The sequence below is a fragment of the Eurosta solidaginis genome, chromosome 5, assembly GCF_040869045.1.
Source record: "Eurosta solidaginis isolate ZX-2024a chromosome 5, ASM4086904v1, whole genome shotgun sequence".
Taxonomy (NCBI): domain Eukaryota; kingdom Metazoa; phylum Arthropoda; class Insecta; order Diptera; family Tephritidae; genus Eurosta; species Eurosta solidaginis.
In genome coordinates, this window is record NC_090323.1 from 46,358,082 (window position 1) to 46,385,534 (window position 27,453).

At 38.8% G+C, this 27,453-nt stretch overlaps 1 protein-coding gene across 1 annotated transcript in view; it reads right to left on the reverse strand.

Annotated features, from left to right (window-relative positions):
• Nucleotides 1-17,953, reverse strand: part of Prestin (prestin) — a 42,838-nt gene extending 24,885 nt beyond the window's left edge. The window contains exon 1 of the mRNA XM_067788458.1: nucleotides 17,710-17,953. Within this exon, the coding sequence (XP_067644559.1) occupies nucleotides 17,710-17,718 (9 nt within the window). The 5' untranslated portion in view covers nucleotides 17,719-17,953. The remainder of the gene's footprint in view (nucleotides 1-17,709) is intronic.
• Between the last annotated feature and the right edge of the window lie 9,500 nt (nucleotides 17,954-27,453).

The following is a 27,453-nucleotide window of genomic DNA, read 5'->3' on the forward strand; positions in this document are numbered from 1 at the left end:
TCACATTATTTGCGAAATCCTCGCTTTTGCAAGACAGAGACTCTCCCATCTAGATGGCGTGACTCTTAAGCCCTTTGTGATATGTAGTTACAAGCAGAGCTGGTGATTTTACTTGGGTAATGAAGTACCAGGGTAATTACGGTAACGCCGGGAGACCCAAGTACTTTTCGTAACTACTTACAATATATAGCATACGAGCAAATACTTGTATACGTGCACATACATTCAAAAAAGTGTTCGGTTTCAAGATAGTATGAAGTTTATCAAAAATACCCGGTTCTGAAAACGTACCCGGTTCCAAAGAATTTCCCGATTCCAAAAAAGGACCCGGTTCTGAAAGAGTACCTGGTTCCAAAAATGCTCCCGGGTACTTCACTAGTATCTAGTATGTGAAATGCAAGGCGCGATATGCACACCTCCGAAGGGAATTTGGGCCGAGCTTCTCTTCTAATTCGCTTCGTGCTCATTTTTAATGTTTGCCCGCAAACTAGCAGGGCGGGACCTACATGTTTTACATCGACTCCGAACGGCCTTTGCAAGGCAGATGTGTTATCACTGAGAAACTTTTCATGGCAGAAATACTCTCAGAGCGTTTGCCAAACCTTACAATAACCTTCTTCTAATTGAAAAAACTTGTTTCTAAACTTTTGATGTTTCTTTTGCGGGCTTGCACTTAGGATCTTCGCTGCATCTTACCACGGCGGCCGCTCCATTTTGCATGTGCATGTATACAAGTGTTTGCTACTAAGCTATCTATGGTAAGTAAAAAAAGTACAAGAAAAGCCTTAAATTACCCGGGTTTCCGTGTATCGTCAGCTCTAGTAAAAAGTCTGTGGAGGTGCTTAAGTACATTTGAAGCCTCCACATACAGTAATAGGCTGAAAGGTCAAGCACCGTCGATCTAAATAAAAGTTGCCGTGCATCGAGGCCTAATAATAATAAGGGTGGTCCTTAAACATGAAATAATCGGGTTTTCCTAGTATCGTAATACCAACGTCATATCGCATATATGGTCCCGATTGAAAATAGTTTTAATTTAAGATTAATTATGGATTAAATCAGCAAAAACCCCATCATAGAGCAGTGCTCGTGGCAATTGACCTGTCAAAAGCTTTTGACACAGTCAATCACGGCACGCTACTCCAAGGCATAGAAGGCTCACACCTTCCCCGCTTGTCTAAAAAGATGGACCGCTAATGATCTGAGTGGTCGGCAGGCGTCGGTTGAATGTAGGAACGAAATTTCTAAAACTAGAAAAATTAAACAGGGGGTTCCACAAGGTGACGTCCTATCCCCGCTTCTGTTTAATTTTTACATTTCAAAACGCCCTTCCCCACTAGAAGGAGTCACAATCATTTCCTATGCTGACGTCTGCACCATTATGGCTACAGGACCTGGCCCTTCAGTTGATGAATAAGTTTCTAAAATAAATAGCTATCTCTCCGATCTTTCCGGTTTCTTCCCCTCACGCAACCTGGCATTATCACCGACAAATCAACGGCCACCCTGTTTACGACGTGGAAGGAACAGATGTCGCAAATATTGGACGTACGCGTCGATGGTGTCACACTACCGACTGTCAGTCACCCAAAGATCTTAGGGGTATCGTTCGATAATACTCTAACCTTCAAAGCGCATACCACGGAGATTGTTTCTAAAGTACAAAGTCGCACCAAATCCTCAAGTCGCTTGCCGGCAGCACATGGGGAAGGGATAAAGAAATGTTGCTAACCACGTACAAAGCAATTGGCCTGCCGCTCATGAGCTACGCGTCACCAATCTGGTCTACTGGTCTTAAAAATACACACTGGAAGAGGCTACAGGCCTGTCAAAATGCTGCAATCAGAACTGCCACCAAATGTCTCCTTATGACTCCCGAACACCTACATAATGAGGCCAACAAAGAGCTCCATATTAAAGAGCACAACGAAATGCTGAACAAGCAGTCTCAGCAGTAGCACCGCCTCCATAGGCATTAAGGAACATCTCCTAAAGTACTATGACGAGATCCGGCAAATGCCAACACAGCCGTTTGATCCAGGCAAGTATAAGCAGGCCCTTAGCCAAATCCACACAGAGTCGGTAAGCGCCTTTGAGAGGACGCGCCCGGTGAACCCCGTTATTAATAGGCAATATCCCACCCTTGCAGAAGAAGAAAGCTCACTACCAAGGGAAACACGAGTCACCCTGTCCCAACTTCGTTCTGGATACTGCAACAGGTTAAACTCTTACTTGTCCGGAATCAACCCCGACATACGTAATGTATGACCTGCTTGCAATGTGTTCCCACATGACACCAACCATCCTTTCAGTTACACCCCTTTCACTATGGTTTGCCCCTGTTGAAACAGCCAGTTTCCTAGGACTCCCGTTAGAGGATTTTGATGATAATTTGTGAGTGGTCGTGATCATTGAATGGGGCGAAGCTCTGTTAATACAACAACAACAACATTGAAAACAGTTAAAGGGTGTCGTAAAGGGCATAAAGTAAAGATTTTAATGTATTGAGACTTCATAGTGTAATCTGAGCCTAGACCCCCATAAACTAAGTCTCAACCGTTTCCTTTAGGGACCAATAATTATAATAACGCCAACTAGCAACCAAAGAGCAACCATAACTTTGACCTCCGTGCGACACCCCTTAACCATCTCCAATCGGGACCAATGTGATATTTTTCACCTGGGTATTACTGTCACTGAAAACAAATCGTTTGATAACGGACCAGCCTAATGTACATATATAAATATATGCCTGTGTATACATTTCAAATAAATCACGCACATTGAGACGCTAATTAATCTTTTTTTGGAATTTTAGACGAAGCTTATTATGTATTTCAAATGAAGCTTTAATAAAAACAGACTGTTTATTAGCGTACTTAACATTGTTAGCCAAAATAAGTAGACCCTGTTATTGATGCTGACTTTTTGTGGTGAAGTTCATAACATTTGGATTATTTTTAGACTTAGTGACACAAATGTGAATTTTGTAGATAACACGCGCGTAAAACAAGCATACACTGCAGAGAAAATGGAAGGCAATCACGCAAAGCGACAGTGTCGCACTAAGGGTTTAATGACTGCTACCGAACTAGTGCTAATCGAATGCACAGCCGGACAGTTGTACCAACAGCGTTGAAGTAGATGAATTTAAATCAAGTACTAAAGGGCAGCGAGTAATTATTTCAAACCCACCAACGGCTGAACGCCTACAAAAGGTATACACAGGGGGGTAAATACCGTTTCGTAAGTCATGACAGTGCTACAAGTCTCATTTAAAAGCCACGTGTTTATGCGATAGTTGTGCTCTAGTTCGGAACTAGTATAATAATAACACGGAGAAGACGTATATAGTCTCGTTTATTAAGATCCCAAACTGGAATAGGCGTCAGCTGGATGGATTACCACGCAGGAGAAACATTCTACAAATATCTAGGAATAATTCTAAACAGTAAGTTGTCGTGAAGTTCAACGTGAAGGAGTGAGTGAAGTAAGAGTCGACGGCACTTTATTAATTTAAAAGAATGCTGGGGTGTACGTTGGGTTTATCGCCCTTTCCCTCATTATTTATTTACAGCGATCATATAGCCTATCCCTTATTATATACTCTGTTTGGTGGACGGCCATACAAAAAAGAGTACACCTCAAAATATTGTGACTCCGCTTATTTTACACCTTCTGCTAACGTTCGAATCGCTAAACTGTTGAGTAAATAACTCCAATTTTCAATAATACAAAATGGTCTTTATTAGACTACTACTACAGTACTTCACAATAACTCTTACTTCACAACTAATTGCGTGTTTAAATCAAACTGCTTAGTCAATCATCATTTACACACATACATACAAGGCAACGAAGATAACGAACCTCACAAACACACGTAGTCATCAGCCGAAGTAATCACTCACACATACACACGCATATGCCTATGAGAAACGCATAAACTACAAATATGCATGTATATAGCTGGTGACGAAGCAGGAGATTCTAGAAGGTGAAACGTCTAGACCTTTGGAGAAATATGCTGACGAGGCAACACAGACCATAAAAGCAGCGCAAGCTGAGGAATGACTAATCAGTTTGATTTAAACACGCAATTAGTTGGAGTATAGTGTTATTGTGAAGTACTCTCAAAGTAGCCTAATAAAGACCATTTTGCATTACTGAATATTGGAGTTATTTATTCGACAATTTAGCGATTCGGACGTTTGCAGAAGGTGTAGAATAACAAGGATTTCCCAAAATTCGTTACAATATGTAGCAAATCCGGGTAGGAGAAGGAAATGATCGTGCAAGTTTTGTGCTCATGCCCTGCGCACGCCAGGCTAATACTCCCACGTTATTAGGACCGCACAGCTATCAGATCTAGAAGCGTCAAGTAGCATATATTCTATAGGAATCTTCTAGTATTTGCAAACAGTACGGAGTTGTTGCATACGGTTTTTAATATGGTTCTTCAGTTCGACCGTTGAGCAAACTTCTGGACTCATCAGTATATGTGAGGTCCCTACGGATCGGTTCTACCTAAGCCTGTCATTTTTTGTTCCCGAATAGAGCGCGTAGATCCCGAAAAAAGTAACGCATTTTAAAGTGATATTTTTATTAGTGGAATACGAGTAGATAAAATTCACAGACACGAAAAGCCAATTAGCCGGCAACAATCATATTTTTTTTTTTCGTTTCACCTTTTTTTAATATGTCATATAATTTTATAATTAGCTCTTGGCAAATTTGAATTCACTTTTTTGTTGTCTCTCTTTCGGAAATTCACCAAGCGCATCTACATACAGCAGCGAGCACGAAAAAACAATTCACAATTTTTATCAAATTTCTTTAATTAAGTTCTTGTTTTCTTATTTTCGAAAATTAAGGGAAAATTTTCCATGCATTTTGTAACTGCACCTATGCAAACCAATCTCAAAACGTTTTCGAAAAAATTCGAAAATACGAAAAACTTTTACGAAAATTTCGAATTTCATGTTTATAGTTTTCTGAATTTTGTTGAGTATGCAGTTTTGTAGCCGAATAAATGTTACAAGTTATAAGTCTCACAAAATTTGTATAGGTTTTTGAAAAAATTGTGTTCGAAGATTATTTTATATATTTCTTTCATAAGAAGAGCGCAAAGGTTAGATTGAACTGGCCGTTCAATAAAGACACAGACTGAATATGTCCAAATTGTTACAAAAATTTGTGTGACGACCTAACGCAGAGCCTCAATCAGGTGCCAAAACTTACATATTGTAGCGAATATTAGCATCACTATGCTGTTAGTAAATAATCACAGCAACAAAAACAGCAAGCAGCCACACTTATGTACATGTACGCATTAAAGCAAGCTGCCACACTTGTGTACAAGTTAACGAAGAATATTCCATACACATAACCAGCAGCTTGAAGCAGAGGGACTATTTCGCATACATATATGTAGCCGGCAAGTAAGAGCAGAAGTTGTTACTCACACATACACACGCATATGGCTGTAAGAAAAACATAAACTACAGATATACATGTACATATATAGCTAAATAACTAAGCATGAGATACAACTGTTCTAGAAGGCATGTTCGTGAAACGTCTAGACCTTAATAGAAATGGACGAACGAGGTAACCGCGACTATAAAAGCAGCGCAAGCTGAGGAATCAGATTAGTTTGATTTAAACATGCTATTAGTGAAGTATAATTGTGATTGTGAAGTACTACTCCCAAAGTAGTCTCAATAAAGACCATTTTGCAATACTGAGTTGTTTATTCGACAGTTCAGCGATTCAAACGTTAGTAGAAGGTGTATAAATAGCAGGAATTCCACAAAATGTGTTACAATATCGTATAGAATAACTCCGTCCTTTTGGCAAATACAAGAAATTTTCTAGGCCATAGCTGAATTGTTGCCAGAAGAACGCATAGCTTGCTTTAATTTTTATATGGAAAATAATCTGAAACACCTTTCAATAACAAATTTTTAAAAATCAATGCAAACTTGAACTTTATTAGATTAAAATTGATTGGGCTACAAAACTGCATACTCAAAACAAATTTAGTAAACTCTATAGAAAAAAAGTACGAAATTTTTGCTAAATTTTCTCGAATTACGGAATTTTTTTCGAAAACGGTTTTTGTTTTGAATAGTTTCGGCAACCACATTCTTAGAAATTTTTTTTAAATTTTCGTAAAAGAAGAATTTATTTCACGGAATTCGATAAAAAATGCCACTGCTATTTTCGTGTTCGCTGCTGCACTTTTAGAGAGAAATAAAAACTAATTTAAAACTGAATCTATTTTTATACACATTTTTCACTCGCATAGCCACCTTGCAAGTGAACAATGAACTTGACATTGTATTGTGAATTATGGGCATTTGGGTGAATAAAAAAAATCTCAAGAATAGGTGGAGGAGAAAGTATAGTATACAATTAATATGTGCATAGCAAAATCCCAGCTAATACCTACACAATTTATTTTTTTGCCAATTTTTCACATGAGTCACAATCGCTATTCGTTGATAAATTAAATGTGACCCTTTGACTCAGATATGTAACTGAATGTTTAATTGAAAAGAGTTTATATTTAAATTAGAAAAGTAAAGCAATATTAATGCCAATATCACAAATTTGAAGGTTTGTGTGTAGATGTAGATGTCCAGATGTCTGGCTTTGTGACTCAGTCACGACAGAGCACCTGAATGGATTTGTATATACAAAAAGAATTTGCTTTCAAAACCCCACTTTGTGGTGTTGTTCTATATAAATACCAAAATAGTGTGAATTTCATCCACGCTACTGTGAATTTTCTTCACGCGTAAAGCTCGCCAACGAGTACCGTAAATTTTTCGAAGAACTGTTCTCTCGAACACTCCCAGAGCCGCCTCATCTGATGTTTTCATGGTCCATGCTTCTGTAGGAAGAGTCCGATAAGTGATTTGAAAGAGCATGATTTTCGTGTGCCGAGAAGGGATTTTACTTTTCGATTACGTTTGTTGGGAAGAGTGATTATTCGCTGGATTTCTAGACTGACGTTGTTGTTTGTTTCAATGACCTCCGCGTCGTGCTCCTTTTAAATTTTGTCTACAAATTGTACGTCCCATGTTTTATGCCGACTACGAACGGCATCTGCAAGGCAGACGAGTTTTCACTGAGAAGCTTTTCATAGCATAAATAGCCAAATCACTACCGAGGGGCGACTTCGCTTAGAAAAACTGGTTTCTGAAGCAATTTACTAGTTCGAAATTATGGCTGCCTACAGTAAGCAGAACATACTGTGACGAATATTAGTATCACTAAGTGATACTCACATCACTAAGCGATTATTAAATAAAGGCACAACAACAATAAAGCAAGCTGCTACTCTTGGTACGTAAACAAATCAATCATCATTTACACACATATGTACATACAAGCCAACGAAGAGATACTCGCAAACACATGTAATCATCAGCCGAAGTAGTACTCACATATACACACGCATATGGTTATGCGAGAGGCTATAAACTACAAATAAACATGCATATAGCTGGTAACCAAGTAGTAGATTCTAGAAGGAGAAACGTCTAGACATTTGGAGAAATATGCGGGCAAGCAAACAGAGAGTATAAAGGCAGCACAAGCTGAGTAATCAGTAATCAGTTTTGATTTAAGCACGTCTTGGTTGTGAAGTATAAGTGTTATTGTGAAGTACTTTCAAAGTAGTCTAATAAAGACCATTTTGCAGTATTGAATATTGAAGTTATTTATTCAACAGTTTAGCGATTCGAACGTTAGCAGAAGGTTTGGAATAAGCGGAATTTCCCGAAATTCGTTACAATACGACGCGAGTGTTCAGCCCGATGATGTCAATGTCGTTAGCATACGCCAGTAACTGCACGCTCTTATAGAAAAGGGCTGTTCAGTTCTGCAGCTAGTATAATTTTCTCCAGCATAAAATTAATGAAATCGCACGATAGGTCAACCTGTCTGGGCGGCGTAGAGGTCCTTCGAAATTTTGACTGACGTTATTTTGCACAGTCGTATACCTTTAGCGGGGAAACTAATTTCAGCGAAGGCGGTGTCTACTGGAACGATTTTCCCTCATCCGTTGTCAAATTTGGTTTCGAGACAAACCGGTTTTGGCGTCGTGACATCATCAGTCTCAATTTTCATTCTGATCTGTTGCTGTCGTTTGTTTTGTATTTATAGTTCGTCGATACATCAGCAGGTGTTGTCAAAATTGATGTTTGTGTATGTGTGTTGTTGTTATTGTAGCGATAACGACACTCCCCGAAGTCCTTGGGGCCCCCAACGCGCTGGGGTTTTGCGTATGTGTGTGCTGTGTGATCATTCAGATCCGAGTGTAATTTTTACTGACCGATTTGTGTGGCTAATTAGGCAGGTAGAAATCAGTAATTCTAGTCCTTTGACCTTCTTTGTGTGTTTTTTGCTTTGTTGCGTTTATTGTTTTGTGTTTATTTGTTGTTGTGTGTTTGTCTTAAAGGTGCAAATATTGTGTCAGAAATTGTGTTTGTTTGTTCATTTATTATTCACACTGAGGAATGTTTTCTGTAGATTCCCATGTTTTCGAGTACATTCCGACGTCGGCCTTTTTCTTGCATGTAAAGGACATTGGCTGTTTTATTGATGTTTGCTGGGGAACAGTTATGTTCTACCATGTGATTCGCGAAGTTGGACTCTGGTTTAATGTTTGGATTCCGTGATGTTTTTTTTATACTCAGTTGAGCAGAGCTCACAGAGTATATTAACTTTGATTGGATAACGGTTGGTTGTACAGGTATAAAGGAATCGAGATAGATATAGACTTCCATATATCAAAATCATCAGTATCGAAAAAAGATTTGATTAAGCCATGTCCGTCCGTCCGCCCGTCCGTCTGTCCGTTAACACGATAACTTGAGTAAATTTTGAGGTATCTTGACGAAATTTGGTATGTAGGTTCCTGGGCGCTCATCTCAGATCGCTATTTAAAATGAACGATATCGGACTATAACCACGCCCACTTTTTCGATATCGAAAATTTCGAAAAATTAAAAAATTGCGATAATTTATTACCAAAGAGGGATAAAGCGATGAAACTTGGTAGGTAAGTTGAACTTATGACGCAGAATAGAAAATAGAACGACCACTCCCAGTTTTAAAATTTTTTTTTTTTAAGTGAAATTTTTACAAAAAATTTAGTATCTTTACAGTATATAAGTAAATTATGTCAACATTCAACTCCAGTAATGATATGGTGCAACAAAATACAAAAATAAAAAAAAATTTCAAAATGGGCGTGGCTCCGCCCTTTTTCATTTGATTTGTCTAGGATGCATTTAATGCCATAAGTCGAACAAAAATTTACCAATCCTTGTGAAATTTGGTAGCGGCTTAGATTCTAGGACGATAACTGTTTTCTGTGAAAAAGGGCGAAATCGGTTGAAGCCACGCCCAGTTTTTATACACAGTCGACCGTCTGTCCTTCCGCTCCGCCATTAACACGATAACTTGAGCAAAAATCGATATATCTTTACTAAACTCAGTTCACATAATTATCTGAACTCACTTTCTATTGGTATAAAAAATGGCCGGAATCTGACTATGACCACCCCCACTTTTTCGATATCGAAAATTACAAAAAATGAAAAAAGTGCCATAATTCTATACCAAATACGAAAAAAGGGTTGAAACATGGTAATTGGATTGGTTTATTGACGCAAAATATAACTTTAGAAAAAAACTTTGTAAAATAGGTGTGACACCTACCATATTAAGTAGAAGAAAATGAAAAAGTTCTGCAGGGCGAAATTAAAAGCCCCAGGAATCATGGCAGGAATACTGTTCGTGGTATTACATATATAAATAAATTAGCGGTACCCCACAGATGATGTTCTGCGTCACCCTGGTCCACATTTTGGTCGATATCTCGAAAACGCCTTCACATATACAACTACCACCACTCCCTTTTAAAACTCTTATTAATACCTTTAATTTGACACCCATATTGTACAAACACATTATAGAGTTACCCCTAGTCCACCTTTATGGCGATATATCGAAAAGGCGTCCACCTATAGAACTAAGGCCCACTCCCTTTTAAAATACTCATTATCACCTTTCGTTTGATACCCATAATGTACAAACGCATTCTAGAGTCAACCCTGGTCCACCTTTATAACGATATCCCGAAAAGGCGTCCACCTATATAACTAAGGCCCACTCCCTTTTAAAATACTCATTAACACCTTTCATTTGATACCCATATCGTACAAACAAATTCTAGAGTCACCCCTGGTCCACCTTTATGGCAATATCTCGAAAAGGCGTCAACCCCTAGAACTAAGGCCCACTCCCTTTTAAAACACTCATTAAGACCTTTCGTTTGATACCCTTATTGTACAAACGCATTCTAGAGTCACCCCTGGTCCACCTTTATAACGATATCCCGAAAAGGCGTCCACCTATAGAACTAAGGCCCACTCCCTTTTAAAGTACTCATTAACACCTTTCATTTGATACCCATATCGTACAAACAAATTCTAGAGTCACCCATGGTCCACCTTTATGGCGATATCTCGAAAAGCCGTCCACCTATAGAACTAAGGCCCACTCCCTTTTAAAATACTCATTAACACCTTTCATTTGTTACCCATATCGTACAAACAAATTCTAGAGTCAGCCCTGGTCCACCTTTATGGCGATATCTCGAAAAGGTGTCCACCTATAGAACTATGGCCCACTCCCTCTTAAAATACTCTTTAATACCTGCCATTTGATACACATGTCATACAAAAACATTCCAGGGTTACCCTACGTTCATTTTCCTACATGGTGATTTTCCCTTATTTTGTCTCCAAAGCTCTCAGCTTAGTATGTAATGTTCGGTTACACCCGAACTTAGCCTTCCTTACTTGTTTTTGTAATCTCTTTTCTTTCCAGTGTATGTTATAGTCGTTCAAGTGTTTGTATTTTCCTTTTCATTATTTCTTTTTGGTTCTCTATGACTCCTTTTGTGTGTAGGAGGCTTCATAATCGAAAAACAGGTAAGGTGTGCCAATTCTTTTTTGGAAATGGGAATATGAGTGGGAGGCGTTAGAGGGAGTAGGAATAGGCCTGGGTGCGGGAGTGGGAACGAGAAACTGTTCTGGCGTGGTAGGAAGATAAGTTAAATAACAGATGAAGAAGAATAAGAAGAAAAATGGAAGATAAAGTAAAAATAAATGCGAAAGGAAGTGAAGTGAGGAAGAGGAAACTAGTAGAGAATGAGAAAGAGTGAATATGGAAGAGCGCGAACACACTTTTTAAAATTAGACAAAACAATTTTCAGGCAATACAAAGTCTGCCGGGTACTATACTTACTTACTTAATTGGCGCTTAACCGTTTAAACGGTTATGACCGTCCAACAAGGCGCGCCAGTCGCTTCTTCTCTCTGCCAACCGGCGCCAATTGGTCACACCAAGGGAGTTAAATCGTTTTCCACCTGGCCTTCCAACGGAGTGGGGGCCACCCTCTACATCTGTTTCCATAGGCAGGTTCCAATAGAAACATTTCTTGGCCGGAGCGTCATATTTCATTCGCATAACATGGCCTAGCCAGCGCAGCCGCTGCGTTTTAATTCGCTGGACTATGTTGATGTCTGCGTATAGCTCGTACAGCTCATCGTTAAATCTTCTTCGGTATTCTCCATCGCCAACGCGTAGAGGTCCATAAATCTTTCGAAGAACTTTGCCCTCGAACACTCCCAGAGCCGCTTCATCTGCTGTTGTCATGTACTTTAGTACTATATATTTCAAATATGTTCCACTCACAATCCACACACATGCCACACTTTATTAAAGCCGTGCATATCCGATTCATGAACATACTTTAATTATGTATTGTATAAAATTATGGCCTTAAAATATTAAAAGCAATATCAAAACTTCATATCAAACTTATAAACTTGCATATTAAACAATAAAGCACGAAGCTCTCGTACTAGTTTATGATTTTTTCGCACTCATGTGAATAGAAAGTATATATTTACATGTGTACATATGGGTATATGTCTATTAACATTAAAAGCTGTGTTCTAATGAACACTGATATATGTAGATCCCGATAAAAATTTAACATGCAAAATGTGACAAAATTGTGATCTTCATATCTATCTGGATACAATTCAGATCCACAGCGTGGCTCTGTTGCGTTAGTTTTCTCCTTTCTACTTGGTAGCTCTAGTGCATATGTTGTGTTCGATATTTATTAACTGTTTTTCAATCTATACCGAATATATATTTACTTTCAGTCTGACAAGAAATTATTAAAGTCAGAATATAAATACATTAAATGTATTAATTTTAAAAAATTCTAGAAAAACGATACATTTTTCACCCCTAAAAAAATGGAGTTATCAAGTATTCCCTAGAAAATTTCTATTTAAAGCAGTAAGCTGTACAATTTTATCAGAAACTAAACACTCAACAAAAAAAAGTATTCAATAAAATTCTATTAACACACTCGGTTAAATGTTTTGAAGTTAGTGCTGAAGCGTTTGATTGCGGTATCAGTAATCCATAGGAATAGGTAAAAATTTTGCTTCTGTCAAAAAACCAGAAAAGAATTCCGCGCCGGTCCGATCTATAGTTTTCTGCACAGAACACTTTTCTTCGTAAGTCTGAGTACATATGTATGTATGTGCGGAAAAAGATCAAAGCACAACAAAATTTATGTTTGTTTGTTTAATGGTGTATTCAATTTATACTTATTATTTAAGAATTCATGAGCGATTGAGGCTTATGTAGAGAAAGTACTATCTCCGTTTTTCTAAGTTAGCCTATAAAAAATAGATATCGGCTTTCTACATTTCTACATTTCGAATTTTTTTTGTTTTTTGTTAACGCGTTCAACAAATTAAAAAAGTAAAAATGTGGTCGTGGGCCATCTGTTTCTTTTATTTGAATGGCTGAATTCTTTTTTTGAAAAATTACAGTACGAGCAATTCCAGTGCAGAGTATGTGCAGACATGAAAGTAGTAGCCACTATCATGGACTATCTGACTTTACACCTCGTATAACAGCTGTTATACTAAATTTCTCAAAAAAAGAATTCAACCTTCAAATAAGGGAAAATAGCGGACCACGACCACATTTTTACCTTAATTTGCTGAACGCGTTAACAAAAAAATAAAATTTCAAAATGTAGAATTTCGAACTTCGAAAGCCGATATCTATTTCTTGGAGACTACCTTCGAAAAACGGAGATAGTACTTTTTATACTTAAGGCTCAATCTCCTCAAAAAAGTTGGTTTGGTCCAATACCCAAAAAAAAGTTGATTTTGTCGCATATTGTTATTATAAGACGGTCATAAGCTCATGAATTCTTAAATAAAAGCACAACAAAATGTGCACTTTTGTTTGCACAGAGTTCCTGACATAAGTCAAACTTTTTGGTATCAGCCTTCGGATGTTTGCTATTGGGTTCAAAACGCGTCTTTTGATATACATACCTTCCGACATTTTTGGCTGTGTTTGTCCTGCCGACAACAGTTGTTAAGTAATAGCATTGTGGCGAATATTAGCATCACTATGCTGTTAGTAAATAATCACAACAACAAAAACAGCAAGCAGCCAAACTTATGTGCATGTACACAATAAAGCAAGCAGCCACACTTATATATAAAGCAACGAAGAATATTACACACACATAACCAGCACCTTGAAGCGAAGGGATTATTTCACATACACATATGTAATCAGCAGATGAGAGCAGAAGTTGTTACTCACACATATACACGCATATAGCTAGAAGAAAAACTTAAACTACAGATATACATTTATATAGCTAAATAACCAAGCATGAGATACAACTGTTCTAGAAGGCATGTTCGTGAAACGTCTAGACCTTAGGAGAAATGGGCGAACGAGGTAACCGAGAGTATAAAAGCAGCGCAAGCTGAGTAATCAGTCATCAGTTTGATTTAAATACGCTATTAGTAAATTATAATTGTTATTGTGAAGTACTACTCCCAAAGTAGTCTAAGTAAATACCACTTTGCAATACTAAATATTGGAGTTATTTATTCGACAGTTAAGTTTATACAAAAAATATATCGCATTTATGGCATAATTTAAAGAACTAATAATACTAGTTATAAATTTCATAATTTGTTTTGAATTTTAAACAAAAATTTAGGAGGCGATTCGGGAAAAAAAAAATCGTAAACAACTGTGTAAACACATCAGTTGATTGCTGCCAACTCTCATAGAACTTATTCGAATCGTTCCAGTGAGCTATGGTTGTGATGCAGAGCTATATAGCTCATTGGAACTCAACTAAAGTTACTTAAAAAAATCTAGACAAATAAACAAACAAACGTCGACAGTCAGTTGACATGCAATGTTGACAAGATTAGCTTGAAACTGAGAATTATAGAAAAAACAAAAAACCTTAAAAATTCGCTATCGACCTTTTTTATACGGCACGCTCACATGAACACAGGTGCAGGTGTTAATATGAATCTCGCAGGGGATTATACTCTATTTTTGCGAACATGTCGCTATGGGCAGATTTGCACACACAGTGCACACAGTGTGCACATTTCTAATCAACTTCGATTTTGACTGACAAGCGCACCTTGTTTACAAAATGTGTCAACTTTTTGCTCTACTCAAAGTTTTGTAAACTTTCCTTCCACCTTAGCCATACATTTTACTCATCTGTGCAAGTGAAGCACTTGGAAAAGTGTTCTGTATTAATCCAGCTAAAGGCAGTAAGTTAATCACTTCTGTCTCCGAAACTTTCCTTTTAGTCAAATCTTTAAGGATAAGGCAAGTGTGATATCTTCGGCATAGACGTCAAAATTACAAATACATAGAACCGATCACCTGATTTTAAAAGTGACTATCGCGGCCTCATCCTGTATCTCTTTCTATCAGCCGCTGAATATAGCCGGCCATATGCGCCGCCATATTGAACATTCTGTGAAATCTCAGAAACGCATAAAAGTAGCCATCTTGAACAGCAGGCAGTTGACGAATAATATCACACTTTTTTGTCCAAAATGAGTCAAATGTAAAAAGTTAATTATTAGAAATAAAACGTTAAGTGGAAATATGTGGCCAGCAGAATAATTCCAAACCCGAAATCGATTGGTTCTACTCACAAATTATTGCCAACTGTTCCCTATAAATACTGTGACGAATATTAGCATCACTAAGCTGTTACTAAATAAATGCACAACAACAATAAAGCGGCCACTCTTATGTAGAAGACGACGAAGAGATATCTCAGCTCACACACACACATGTAGTCATCAGGCGAAGTAGTTACTCGCATATACACACGCATATGGCAATAGAAAACATAAACTACAAATATAAATGTATATAGATGGTAAACAAGCAGGAGATACAAAGGTTCAAGAAGTTGAAACGTCTAGAGTTTAGGAGGAATGTGCGAACGATTCAACAGAGAGTATAAAAGCAGCGCAAGCTGGGCAATTATTAATCAGTCTGATTTAAACACGCTATTAGATGCGAAGTGACGTATAATTGTGAAGTATAATTGTGCTACTCCCAAAGTAGTCTAATAAAGACCATTTTGCAATACAGAATATTGGAGTTTCGACAGTTTAGCGATTCGAACGTTAGCAAAAGGTTTCAAATAAGCGGAATTTCCCAAAATTCGTTACAATACGTTAAAGCACTACTCTCTTCTTTAGTTAGTTGCACAATTTGTTGCAGGGATATTTCACTACTACCCACATCTCTTATCACACAGAGTGTGGTCCTGATAACCACTGTGCACACGCGATAGACAGATAAATGTACTTATGTATGTAATCACATTAGGGTGGTATTTTGAATATATGCAATATTTTAAAATCTGGATTTTAAAGGTGCTCATAAGAAAAAACTTAAGGTTCGGATTAATATGAACTTATTTTTTTATCCGTTTTCATAGTTTGATGCTGCAGACAACGAATTTAAGGCATTTTTTCATCTTCAGTGTAATTTTCTATAAAGAAAAAGAAAACTACAGATGGCACAAACCCAAAATTGGTTTTTATCCAAATTAAAATGATACAAAATAAAATGATTCATTTTAAGTTAATTTCTGTTAAAAGAACTGATTTCATTGCTCTTCTCAACAGCGAGAAGTCGTCAATGTTATCAATATGCATCAGCTTATTTTAAGGAGGATCTTACGCTCACGGCGCTCACTATGTTGTTCTCGTTCCGCATCTCTGTCATATCAACAGCCACTGTTATTCTAATATTGACGGAAATCTACTATTTTAACAGTTTTTATTGGTATTCTTAAGGCCGTTTTCATTTTTATCAAATAAACCAGTTAGCGTTAACCGGAGATGGTGAAAACGTCCCTTAGGGTGACATTAATCATTGCTAGTTAACTGAGCAGAGCTAGGCGACCACGGAGGTGTCATGATAGCATGCTCGTCTGCCACGACGTAGGCCCTGGATTCAAGTAGCAGAAAAAGCAATACCAAAATACTTTATAAACGTTTTTTTTTAACGCAGTCGTCCCTCGGCAGTGGTCAGACAAACACTCTTTGTGTATTTCAGCCATGAAAAGCTTCTCTGTGAAAATCCATGGGAGTCGGCATAAAACATGAAGGTCCCGTCCCGCTAATTTGTAAGAATAATTGAAAAGTAGCACGACACACCGGGGGTTCATTTATTTTTGTTTTAAGGTGTTATCAAAAATGAGAATCTTTCAGGCACTTTTTTTGTGTTGCAAAAATTCGAAGTGGACATAAAATTGGAGATCCCTCTAATGTAGAAAAAAATTATCAGTAGCACACGACAAATTGGAGGAGAAGCTTGGTCTAAAACTCTTAAAAATTATTATTCTTGAAATGAATAGGACAATAAAATCAAAGTCAGACATAATATTAAAACTAAAGCTCTATTGAATCGATTGCACAGCTGTTTGCTCACGCGATAATAAACAACGGCACGGAAGTGTATGCACAATAGGGTGTATCATTTTCAGCTGACATTATTTTCTTTGTTCAACTTGTAAATCAGATTATTAGTTTATTGGTGTCGTATATCTTATGTCACTTATCCAGCTACCCAGCGTAACCAACCAATGGAGTTTCATCCTAGGCACAACTCCACTTCCACAGATTATGTCTTCTAACAAATTTTAAAATATACGGCGAAATCTTCATTTCAATGACAATAGCAAATGTCTTCCAAGGAGCCACCTTAAGGCTGACAGAATCTTTAAAATACGTCCTAATCGCTCATAACTTTTCTGATAATTTTCGATCCACTGTTGCTCATTGTTGCCTGTCGGCTACACTCCCCTTTTTATGATAATATCCATACAAAATAAATAATTTGGAAATTAAAAAAGATCCCGACTTTTTATTTAAGAATCTATCCCATTTCATTGAAGACAAATTATTTGGATGTGATGACTTATAGATAGTTAAATTCCCTTTATCACATTTTAAATCATTTTCTGCTAGATTATGCCATGTTCTACATACGTTCCACATACAATCCACTAACGTTACACATAATATTAGCGCTTTTTGGTACAATTAAGATGAGGTTATATCACAAAAAGCATCAAAACTATTACGCAGAGGCACCTTAAAGCGTAAAATCAAACATGTTTATGCATGCAATAACGTAAAATACATTATAATTGGTATTTTTATGGCTTCTTACGACCACATAATAGCTACGAAAATAATCTAATAAATTTGTTAATACTTTACGCACATCCAACATATTGTTTGCTTTGATTACGCTCAAACACTTTAATGGTACGCGTTCTATTTGTTAAACAATCCAATTACGTTGAATTGATTAATATTTATGTACACTTCGTGTTGCACTCAAATCAGACCGCTTAGTGATGCAAATTTGCCGTGTATCCTTTTCTTTTACTAACAAATATTACTTTTTAATGGACTTCGTGGCTATTTTGGATATTTTGCGAGCTGAACTTAAAAGTTTTTATTCTATCCGCTGGTGCATATCCACTTAAACTAAATCCATTTAGAGGTCTATTATAAATTCACAGTCTCTTAAAATAACAGCGATTTTCAGTGTGTAATACTTAAGCAAATACTCATGTCTGTAGTTTTGAAAATTTGTTCTCATAATTTTCTGTTTCGTCGCAAAAAAATTTGGATTATAACTATGATTTGTGACCCTAAATACCTACTCGTATTTATCATGTACAAATCTTTTTTATCTACTTCTAGTGACTACTTCAAGAATATACTCCTGCGGCAAATATAAGCAGTGTGCTAAAAGTTATCAATCTACTTAAGTGCATACTTAAACCCTGCTGGTGCCTCATCTAATTTCATCCATGTCACAAGAAGAAAAATAGGCACAAGTTTCAAGTGCTCATAACAGGTCATGAGTAATCATCATCATAATTAAGTGACCCTCAACCGCACAGGCGAGGAGAGGGTTCCCCTTCTTTTGCTACCTAATATACGTAGGCGTCGGGAGAAATAGTTTCTTGCACAGAGGCTTAATTCATTCGCATACATATATTCCTTCATAACTGCGTCAAGTTCATACAACTCAACATTAAACCTCCTTTGATACATGTAGTTGGGATAACGGGTATGACCGTGAATTTTTCGGAAAATTGTTCTCCACGAACACCTAAATGGCGTTCCAATCTTATCTCGTTACCGTTAATGATTTCGAGCCATAAACATATCAGGAAAGGCGTGATTAGTGACTTGTATATCGTGATTTTTGCTTTTCCTGAGAGGGCTTTATTTTTCAATTGCAGGAATGTACGTATCGGGTCGGTGGTGGAGTTAACAGATTCGCACCGCGTTGTCACGGTCCTTTAAGTTTGTCGTCGTTGGGTTCACGTATTACGACAAATAAGCTGACAAGTACCTTTCCTACAACAAATTTAATACCATGACTACATCAGTCGATGACAAGGTTCGATTTTTCCGCCCACCGAGCTCAACCCATCGCTATTGCTGTGTTGTCAGACTTTTCTTTCGGGAAAACATCGGAACACTTACCTTACTTATCGGAAGCCTTATACCTTTAAAATATTGTATTGGTCGTTATCGGAAAAGAGGGTTCGCATGCAAGGTATTACTCTAATTTTTATTGGAAGTGGTTTTTACGTGGCCAGTTTCAAACCCAGCGCACAACTCGTTCACGAATCTAATATACAGCTACACATTTTTAAAGCTAGCAGCTGGCTTAAGGTAGGACTCACGCTTGCAGTCACACCTTACAGTAAACAGACGCTGGAGGGCCCTTAGGCCGACTGTGCCAAAGTTTAACTTCTGAGGCATAGCTCTTTCTGCAGCGATTCACGTTTACACTTTGGTTGATTACCACAAGTGACATCTAGATTACTCACGTTGCTTAGAGAGCATCACATAAGAGTCTGGATTGAGCTGGGCACCCACCTGGTTAAGTTTCATAGATTATCTCTGCAATAGATATGCCTGTAGTAAGGGGGAACTAAAATCTCGAACATTAGGAGTAAAAAATTCTAGTACAGGAACGTAGCAGACTCATTCCCGCAATGGATGACTGCTCATATCCATAACACTACCCTTAGTCTTCGGGGAGTGTTTTTGCGGATAAAGGTGTTTTTGCCGATAAAACAACAAACAGGGACTGGATCGGAGTATCACTTCACAAATCTTTGATCAGTCTTCTTTGTGATTAATTGTATAGAATAGATGGCAAGGGTTTGTTTACCCTCAAAAGCCCAGAATTGCCATAGCTTAAGTGACTCTTCAAAAAACACGCTTGCATGGATCCAACCGCGTTTGTTTATGAAGAGTAGGGGGACTCATGTAACCGTATAAATGCCTTATAAAGTGTGTAAACGTATAAATTTATCTAGTTTACGCACGAGCTGTCAAATTTTGTATGAAAAATCATTTACACAATTTGTATAAATTTACGCGCACATTTCATTGTGTAAACGCGGTAAACTCAAAGGAATGCAACCTTGCAGACATTACAGCCGGCATTTTCATCAGAAATCTCCAACATCAGCAAGTAAAGGCGTTTTAGTTTTGATTTTTCACTTAATCTTGGTATTTTTTAATTTGTATAACAATCAAAAAATTTTTTATGGCAATAATACAGCTGAAAAACAATCAAGTTTATCAAGAGTATTACTAGGTGCGTTCATATAACCGCGTGTGTAAATGGATATAATTTTACACCTTATAAGTTTATATGCTATCATGAGTCCCCCTAGTATTTAAATGGAAAAGTCCACATGCATTTATATGAAATTTTTTTAAAAACAAGTAAGGAAGGCTAAGTTCGGGTGTAACCGAAAATTACATTCTCAGCTGAGACCTTTGGAGACAAAATAAGGGAAAATTACCATGTAGGAAAAAGAACCTAGGGTAACCCTGCAATGTGTTTGTATGACATGGGTATCAAATGGAAGGTATTAAAGAGTATTTTAAAAGGGAGTGGGTCATAGTTCTATAGGTGGACGCCATTTCGGGATGTCGCCATAAAGGTGGACCAGGGGTTACTCTAGAATGTGTTTGTACGATATGGGTATCAAATGAAAGGTGTAAATGAGTATTTTAAAAGGGAGTGGGCCTTAGTTCTATAGGTGGACGCCATTTCGAGATATCGCCATAAAGGTGGACCAGGAGTGACTCTAGAATGTGTTTGTACGATATGGGTATCAAATGAAAGGTGCTAATGAGTATTTTAAAAGGGAGTGGGCCTTAGTTCTATAGGTGGACGCCTTTTCGATATATCGCTATAAAGGTGGACCAGGGGTGACTCTAGAATGTGTTTGTACGATATGGGAATCATATGAAAGGTGCTAATGAGTATTTTAAAAGGGAGTGGGCCTTAGTTCTATAGGTGGCCGCCTTTTCGAGATATCACCATAAAGGTAGACGAGGGGTGACTCTAGAATTTGTTTGCACGATATGGGTATCAAATGAAAGGTGTTAATGAGTATTTTAGAAGGGAGTGGGCCTTAGTTCTATAGGTGAACGCCTTTTCGAGATGTCGCCATAAAGGTGTACCAGGGGTGACTCTAGAATGTGTTTGTACGATATGGGTATCAAATTAAAAGTATTAATGAAGGTTTTAAAAGGGAGTAGTAGTTGTATATGTGAAGGCGTTTTCGAGATATCAACCAAAATGTGGACCAGGGTGACCCAGAACATCATCTGTCGGGTACCGGTAATTTATTTATATATGTAATACCACGATACTGTTCCTGCCAAGGTTCCAAGGGCTTTTGATTTCGCCCTGCAGAACTTTTTCGATTTCTTCTACTTAATATGGTAGGTGTGACACCCATTTTACAAAGTTTTTTCTAAAGTTATGTTTTGCGTTAATAAACCAATCCAATTACCATGTTTCATCCTTTTTTTCATATTTGGTATAGAATTATGGTATTGTAACGAATTTACTTGCAACTCCTCTTATTTGCAATCCTCTGCTAAGTTCGAATCACTTAACTGTTGAATAAATAACTCCAATTTGTAATAATGCAAAATGGCCTTTATTAAGGTACTTCACAATACACTCAACTGTGCAACGAATAGCTTGCTTAATAACCACACTGATTGATAGCTCAATGAAACTCTACTATTCAAAATAATACTGCTATTGCTCGCTAGATATCGTCTTAATCGCAACTGCTTGACAACTCAAATCAAACTGAATTACTTCTTACTCGCCTGCATCGCTTTTATAGTTTACGCTGCATACTTCTAGGCTCTTCGATTTCCAGAAGTTACTAGTTGTTTCGGCTACAAAATCGCCAGCCACAACTACGTGCACAAATTATTGCTCTCTCTTGTGACAACTCAGATAAGGTATATGCATGTGTTTGTAGTTTACAGTCTCCCGCACACACATAAGCGTATAAGTAAATTCATCGGTGTGTGACATCTCATCTCTCGCTGCCTTGTATGTAAATGTTGCTCGTCGGAATGTGTACATATGTGTAGACGCAATTATTGATTCGTTTATGTAGATACATAATGATTGAATTATTGATGTGCATTCACGTCACTGCTTAGATCGGCTTAGAGCTGGCAGCACTCCTTAGTTTTGCTAATATTCGTAACACTGCCCTCCACCTAAGTCTGATCGTCCCGATCAGACAAATCTCTCGATCTAAACGCTGCTAATCTCTCCAAATGAACCACTTTCATTTTGGTTCGTGGTTTGGTAGTGGTTTGTATGCGGTACACTACATCGTTGATCCGTTTTACAACTTTGTATGGGCCTTCCCAGTTACACTGCAATTTCGGGGACAAACCTTTTTTTCGTTGTGGGTTGTATAGCAGCACCAAATCTCCTTCCTGAAACCCTTCCGAATTAATTGCTTTATCGTACCTCGCTTTCATCTTGTCACTCATAATCTTTGCTCGTTGCCTTACCAGATCGTGTATCTCTCTCAGCTCTTCTTCTAAGACATCAGTGGATTTCTTGACATTCCTCTCCGCATCGGCATCTATCCCATACTTCAAATCAGCTGGCAGTCGAAGGTCATTGCCAAAAATTACCTTTGCGGGAGTTTGGCCCGTTGTGTCATGTACTGCCGATCGGTAGGCCATCAAGAATAATGATATGTGTGTATCCCAGTCCTTATGGTACTTGTCGACTACTTTCCTTAAATGCTCCTCCAATGTTCTATTGAAACGTTCCACCATACCATCGGACTGAGGATGCAATGCAGTTGTCCGTGTTTTTCGAATGCCCAACTTCTTGCACAGTTCTTGGAACACAGCTGATTCAAAATTCCTGCCTTGGTCAGAATGTAACTCCATTGGTACACCATACCTTGCAACCCATTCGTTTTTAACCACTTCTGCTACTGTTTCTGCTTCTTGGTTTGGGATTGGGTATACCTCTGGCCATTTACTGAAATAATCCATAACCACCAGTACGTATTTGTTTCCGCGGTTGCTAGTAGGAAATGGACCTGCGACATCCATGGCGATCCTTTCAAATGGTGCACCTGAAATATACTGCTTCATCTGGCCACGACTTCGGGTTTTGGGCCCTTTCGCTCTGTTGCATACCTCGCAATTGGCAATCCACTCGGTGACCGACTGACGGCAACCAACCCAATAGAATCTCTGCTTAATTTTCTCGAGTGTCTTCGTGATTCCAAGATGGCCTCCACTTGGACCATTGTGCAACTCGCTGAGCACGTCAGGAATCCTTTTTCTGGGAACAACTATAAGTTTCTTCTTGCACTGACCATCCTCACTCTCCCATACTCGATGCAAGCAACCGGATATCAATTCCAAACTGTTCCACTGTGCCCAATATGACTTCGCAATGGGACTCTCTGCTGACATATCCTCTCTGCTTGGTCTTTCGTTTCGTTCGAGCCCTTGCATAACATGTGACAGATCTGTATCTTCTAGCTGACACTTTCTTAGTTGTTCCTTGTCCCATTCATCCGTACACGTTATAGTCATTAGCCGGACATCTATAATGTCTTCTTTAGCCTCGGCCTTTGAACAGTGCTTGCATTCCAAACTACATGGCCTTCGTGACATTGCATCGGCATTTCCATGGGTACTACCTTTTCGATGCTCAATGGAAAAGTCATAGCTTTGAAGTCGCTCGATCCACCGTGCCAATTGTCCTTCCGGATTACGGAACTGCAGAAGTCATTTCAATGCTGCGTGATCTGTCCTGACATGGAATCGCTGGCCGTAGAGGTATTTGTGAAAATGTTTAATGCACTCTACCAATGCCAACAGCTCTCTCCGCGTAACACAGTAGTTCCTCTCTGGTTTTCCAATCGAACCGCTGTAATATGCAACTACCTTCTCCTGTCCATCGACCAGTTGTGATAAAACGCCTCCTATAGCATATCCACTTGCATCTGTATCTAGAATAAATGTTGCTCCTGGAATCGGATATGCTAACATTGGGGCAGTGCACAAACGCTCCTTCAATGTTTGGAAAGCCACTTCTTGCTCCTTCTTCCATTCAAAAGCTTTGTTTTTTCTTGTAAGCTCATGGAGGCTATGGGCTACGCTGGAAAAATTTGGTACAAATCGGCGGTAATATGTGCACAGCCCAAGAAAACTTCTCAATTCATGTAGATTCTGTGGTCTTGGCCAATCCTGTACAGCCTCTATTTTTTCGTTCGCAGTGCAGATGCCCTCTGTCGTTACCTTGTGACCCAAATAATTGACTTCCTTTTTAAACAGCGCACACTTTTTGGGACTTAACTTCAGACCAGCGCCAGCTATTCTCTGGAAAACTTCCTCCAAGTTCTTAAGATGTTCATCAAAGTTCTTGCCCAATACGATGATGTCGTCCAGGTACACCAAGCATGTTTTCCAATGTAGTCCTTTCAGTACCTGGTCCATGAGTCTCTCAAAAGTAGCTGGTGCCTTACAAAGTCCTAAAGGCATCACTGTAAATTGCCAAAGACCATCACCGACACTGAAGGCTGTTTTCTCTTTATCTTCCTCCTTCACCTCCACTTGCCAGTAGCCGCTTTTCAAGTCCAGCGTGGAAAACCATTTCGTACCAGATAGCGAGTCCAGAGTGTCGTCAATTCTTGGAAATGGGTAGCTATCCTTTTTCGTTACGTCATTCAACTTCCGGTAGTCCACGCAAAACCTCATTTTTCCATCCTTCTTTTTTACAAGTACTACCGGTGAGCTCCATGGACTAGCTGATGGTTCGATGACGCCGCTGTCGTTAATTTCTTGAATGATTTGACTCACAACTTCCCGCTTCGCCAGTGGAACACTACGTGGAGCTTGACGGATCGGTCTCGCATCTCCAGTGTCAATTTGATGTTTCACAACATTGGTGCGGCCTGGTTTGGACCATCCTGGTCAAATATGTTCGCGTATTTTATGAGCAGTTGTTTTGCCTTACTCTGATAGGCTTCCTCTAGCCCATGCGTCCATGCCGTGATATCATTTGAAAGATCAGTATTACTAGATGAAACGTGTTCCTGGAGCTGTTCACAGTTAATAACTACTTCGGCCTCTTGGCATCTTCCCAAAATAGCTCCTTTGGTCAAATTGAATGGTGATTTGAACTCATTTAGTACTCTTACCGGAATACGTCCATCTTGTTTTGTCATAGCCAGGGTTTTTCCTACAAGTATGTTCAGTGCTGATTTATTTGCTGCTTCGACAACCCACAATTTGTTTGTCCCACAATCTCCATCAACCTTTGCCCAGATGACTGCTTCTGATTTTGGTGGTATTTGCTGACTCTCTTCCACCAGCACTCGTTTACTACTGTAGCCTCTCTCGTAGCCGAAATTAAGTGGCACATCCATGTTCTTATATCGCATCGTCTTGCTTTGCATATCGATTTTGATGCCTTGGTTGATTAAGAAGTCCACTCCAATTATGATTTCATCAACAATATCTGCCACTATAAAATTGTGTAGTACCGTGACGTTCCCGATTGCTACTTCACATTCTACTTCTCCATTTACCTGGGTGTCTTCTCCAGTGGCTGTACGCAATATTGCTCCATGCAATGGTCTTATCTTCTTGTTGACTAAATCCGCTCGAATGATGGAATGAGATGCACCCGTATCTACAGTCAGTAAACGTTCCTTTCCATCCACATTTCCTCCGACAGTAAGATTGCTCGACCTTCTTCCAATTTGTGAGATAGAGATTATGGGGCATTCAATTGAGGGAGTCAGCTGTCGCCCCTTGCTGCTGACTCGCTTTAGTTTAACGATTGATTTGTCTTGGAGATTTGCTCATCTCCTTCTGCTCTGCGTTTACGACCACCCACATTGTTGGAACTGTTAGGGTTGGTGTTGCAATAACGCGCAATATGCCCTGGCTTTCCACACTTAAAGCATTTGACTGCATCATTATTCTTCTGCTGCGTACCCTTCAATGCTTCCAAAATTGCGTCTACCCAGTCTGGCTTTTCCACTTCCACGCGATGAGCTTTGTACGCTGGCTTACTCAAAAGTGAGGCTGTTTCCTGAGTCAGTGCATGCGATACCGTTTCAGCAAACGTTAGTTTTGGATTCGCATATGTAGCCCGCTTCGTTTCCACATCTCGTATGCCATTTATGAAACTCTGGATTTTTACCCTTTCAGTGTATTCCACGGGTGCGTCTGCATTTGCAAGATGAGCCAATCTTTCAATATCTGAAGCAAACTCCTGCAATATCTCATTTGCTTTTTGGTAGCGGTTTTGCAACTCAATTTGGAATATCTGTTTCCTATGCTCGCTTCCGTAACGTCTCTCTAAAGCGCTCATCAATGTTTCGTAGTGGTTCCGCTCGTACTCTGGGATGGTCTGTAAGATTTCCGCGGCAGGCCCTTTCAGTGCCACGAACAGAGCTGCAACTTTATCTTCAGCATTCCATTGGTTCACTGCTGCGGTCTTCTCAAACTGTAGCTTAAAGACCTGAAAAGGAACAGAACCGTCAAAGGATGGTGTCTTTACCTTTGGATTACTCGCTGAAACAGCTGGGCGGTTTAGTTGTAACTGCTCCATACGACCTTTTAACGCTTCTATTTCGGCATCAATTTTGTCCTCGAGTTGTAAAATTTTTGCATCCTGTTCTTCCAGTTTCACAAAGAGCTGCGATGATACCTGTTCCGAAATTTGTGCCGACATTGCAGATATACGTGCCTCTTGCGCTTCCAGTTGAGATGCCAAATGTGTCTTCTGTTCTTCCAATTGTGATGTTATACGGGTTTCCTGCGATTCCAGTTGGGATACCATATACGTCTTCTGTTCGTCAAGTTGTGAAGAAATTTGTGTTTCCTGTGCTTCAATCTTCGATGTTATTCGTGTCTCTTGGGATTCCATCTGTGATGACATATACGTTTTCTGTTCTTCTAGTTGAGATGACATATACGTTTTCTGTTCTTCCATCTTGGATGTTAAACGTGTCTCCTGCGATTCCAGCTGAGATGCCACTGTCGATGTTTGAGCAGTTATTGCAGCCAATATCATGTTCAAGTCTGTGCTCGTAACTGTCTGCGATGTTTCGTTTTTCTCTTCAATTTTTGTTGTTGTTTCGTCCCCATCAGGATAAAAGACAAACTCGTCCACATCAATTCCTTGCGATTCCATTACCTCTCGTAGCCGTGCTTGAAGTTCGATCTTATTCCCAGTTGTATTTAATCCCCGGTTTTCCAACTCCTTTTTCAGTTGCTGGATCTTCAATTCACTGAACTTTGCCATGTCCAAGTTGTATTCCCAATCTTCGGAATTTATTCAACAATTCCTCTTCTGACACCAATTGTAACGAATTTACTTGCAACTCCTCTTATTTGCAATCCTCTGCTAAGTTCGAATCACTTAACTGTTGAATAAATAACTCCAATTTGTAATAATGCAAAATGGCCTTTATTAAGGTACTTCACAATACACTCAACTGTGCAACGAATAGCTTGCTTAATAACCACACTGATTGATAGCTCAATGAAACTCTACTATTCAAAATAATACTGCTATTGCTCGCTAGATATCGTCTTAATCGCAACTGCT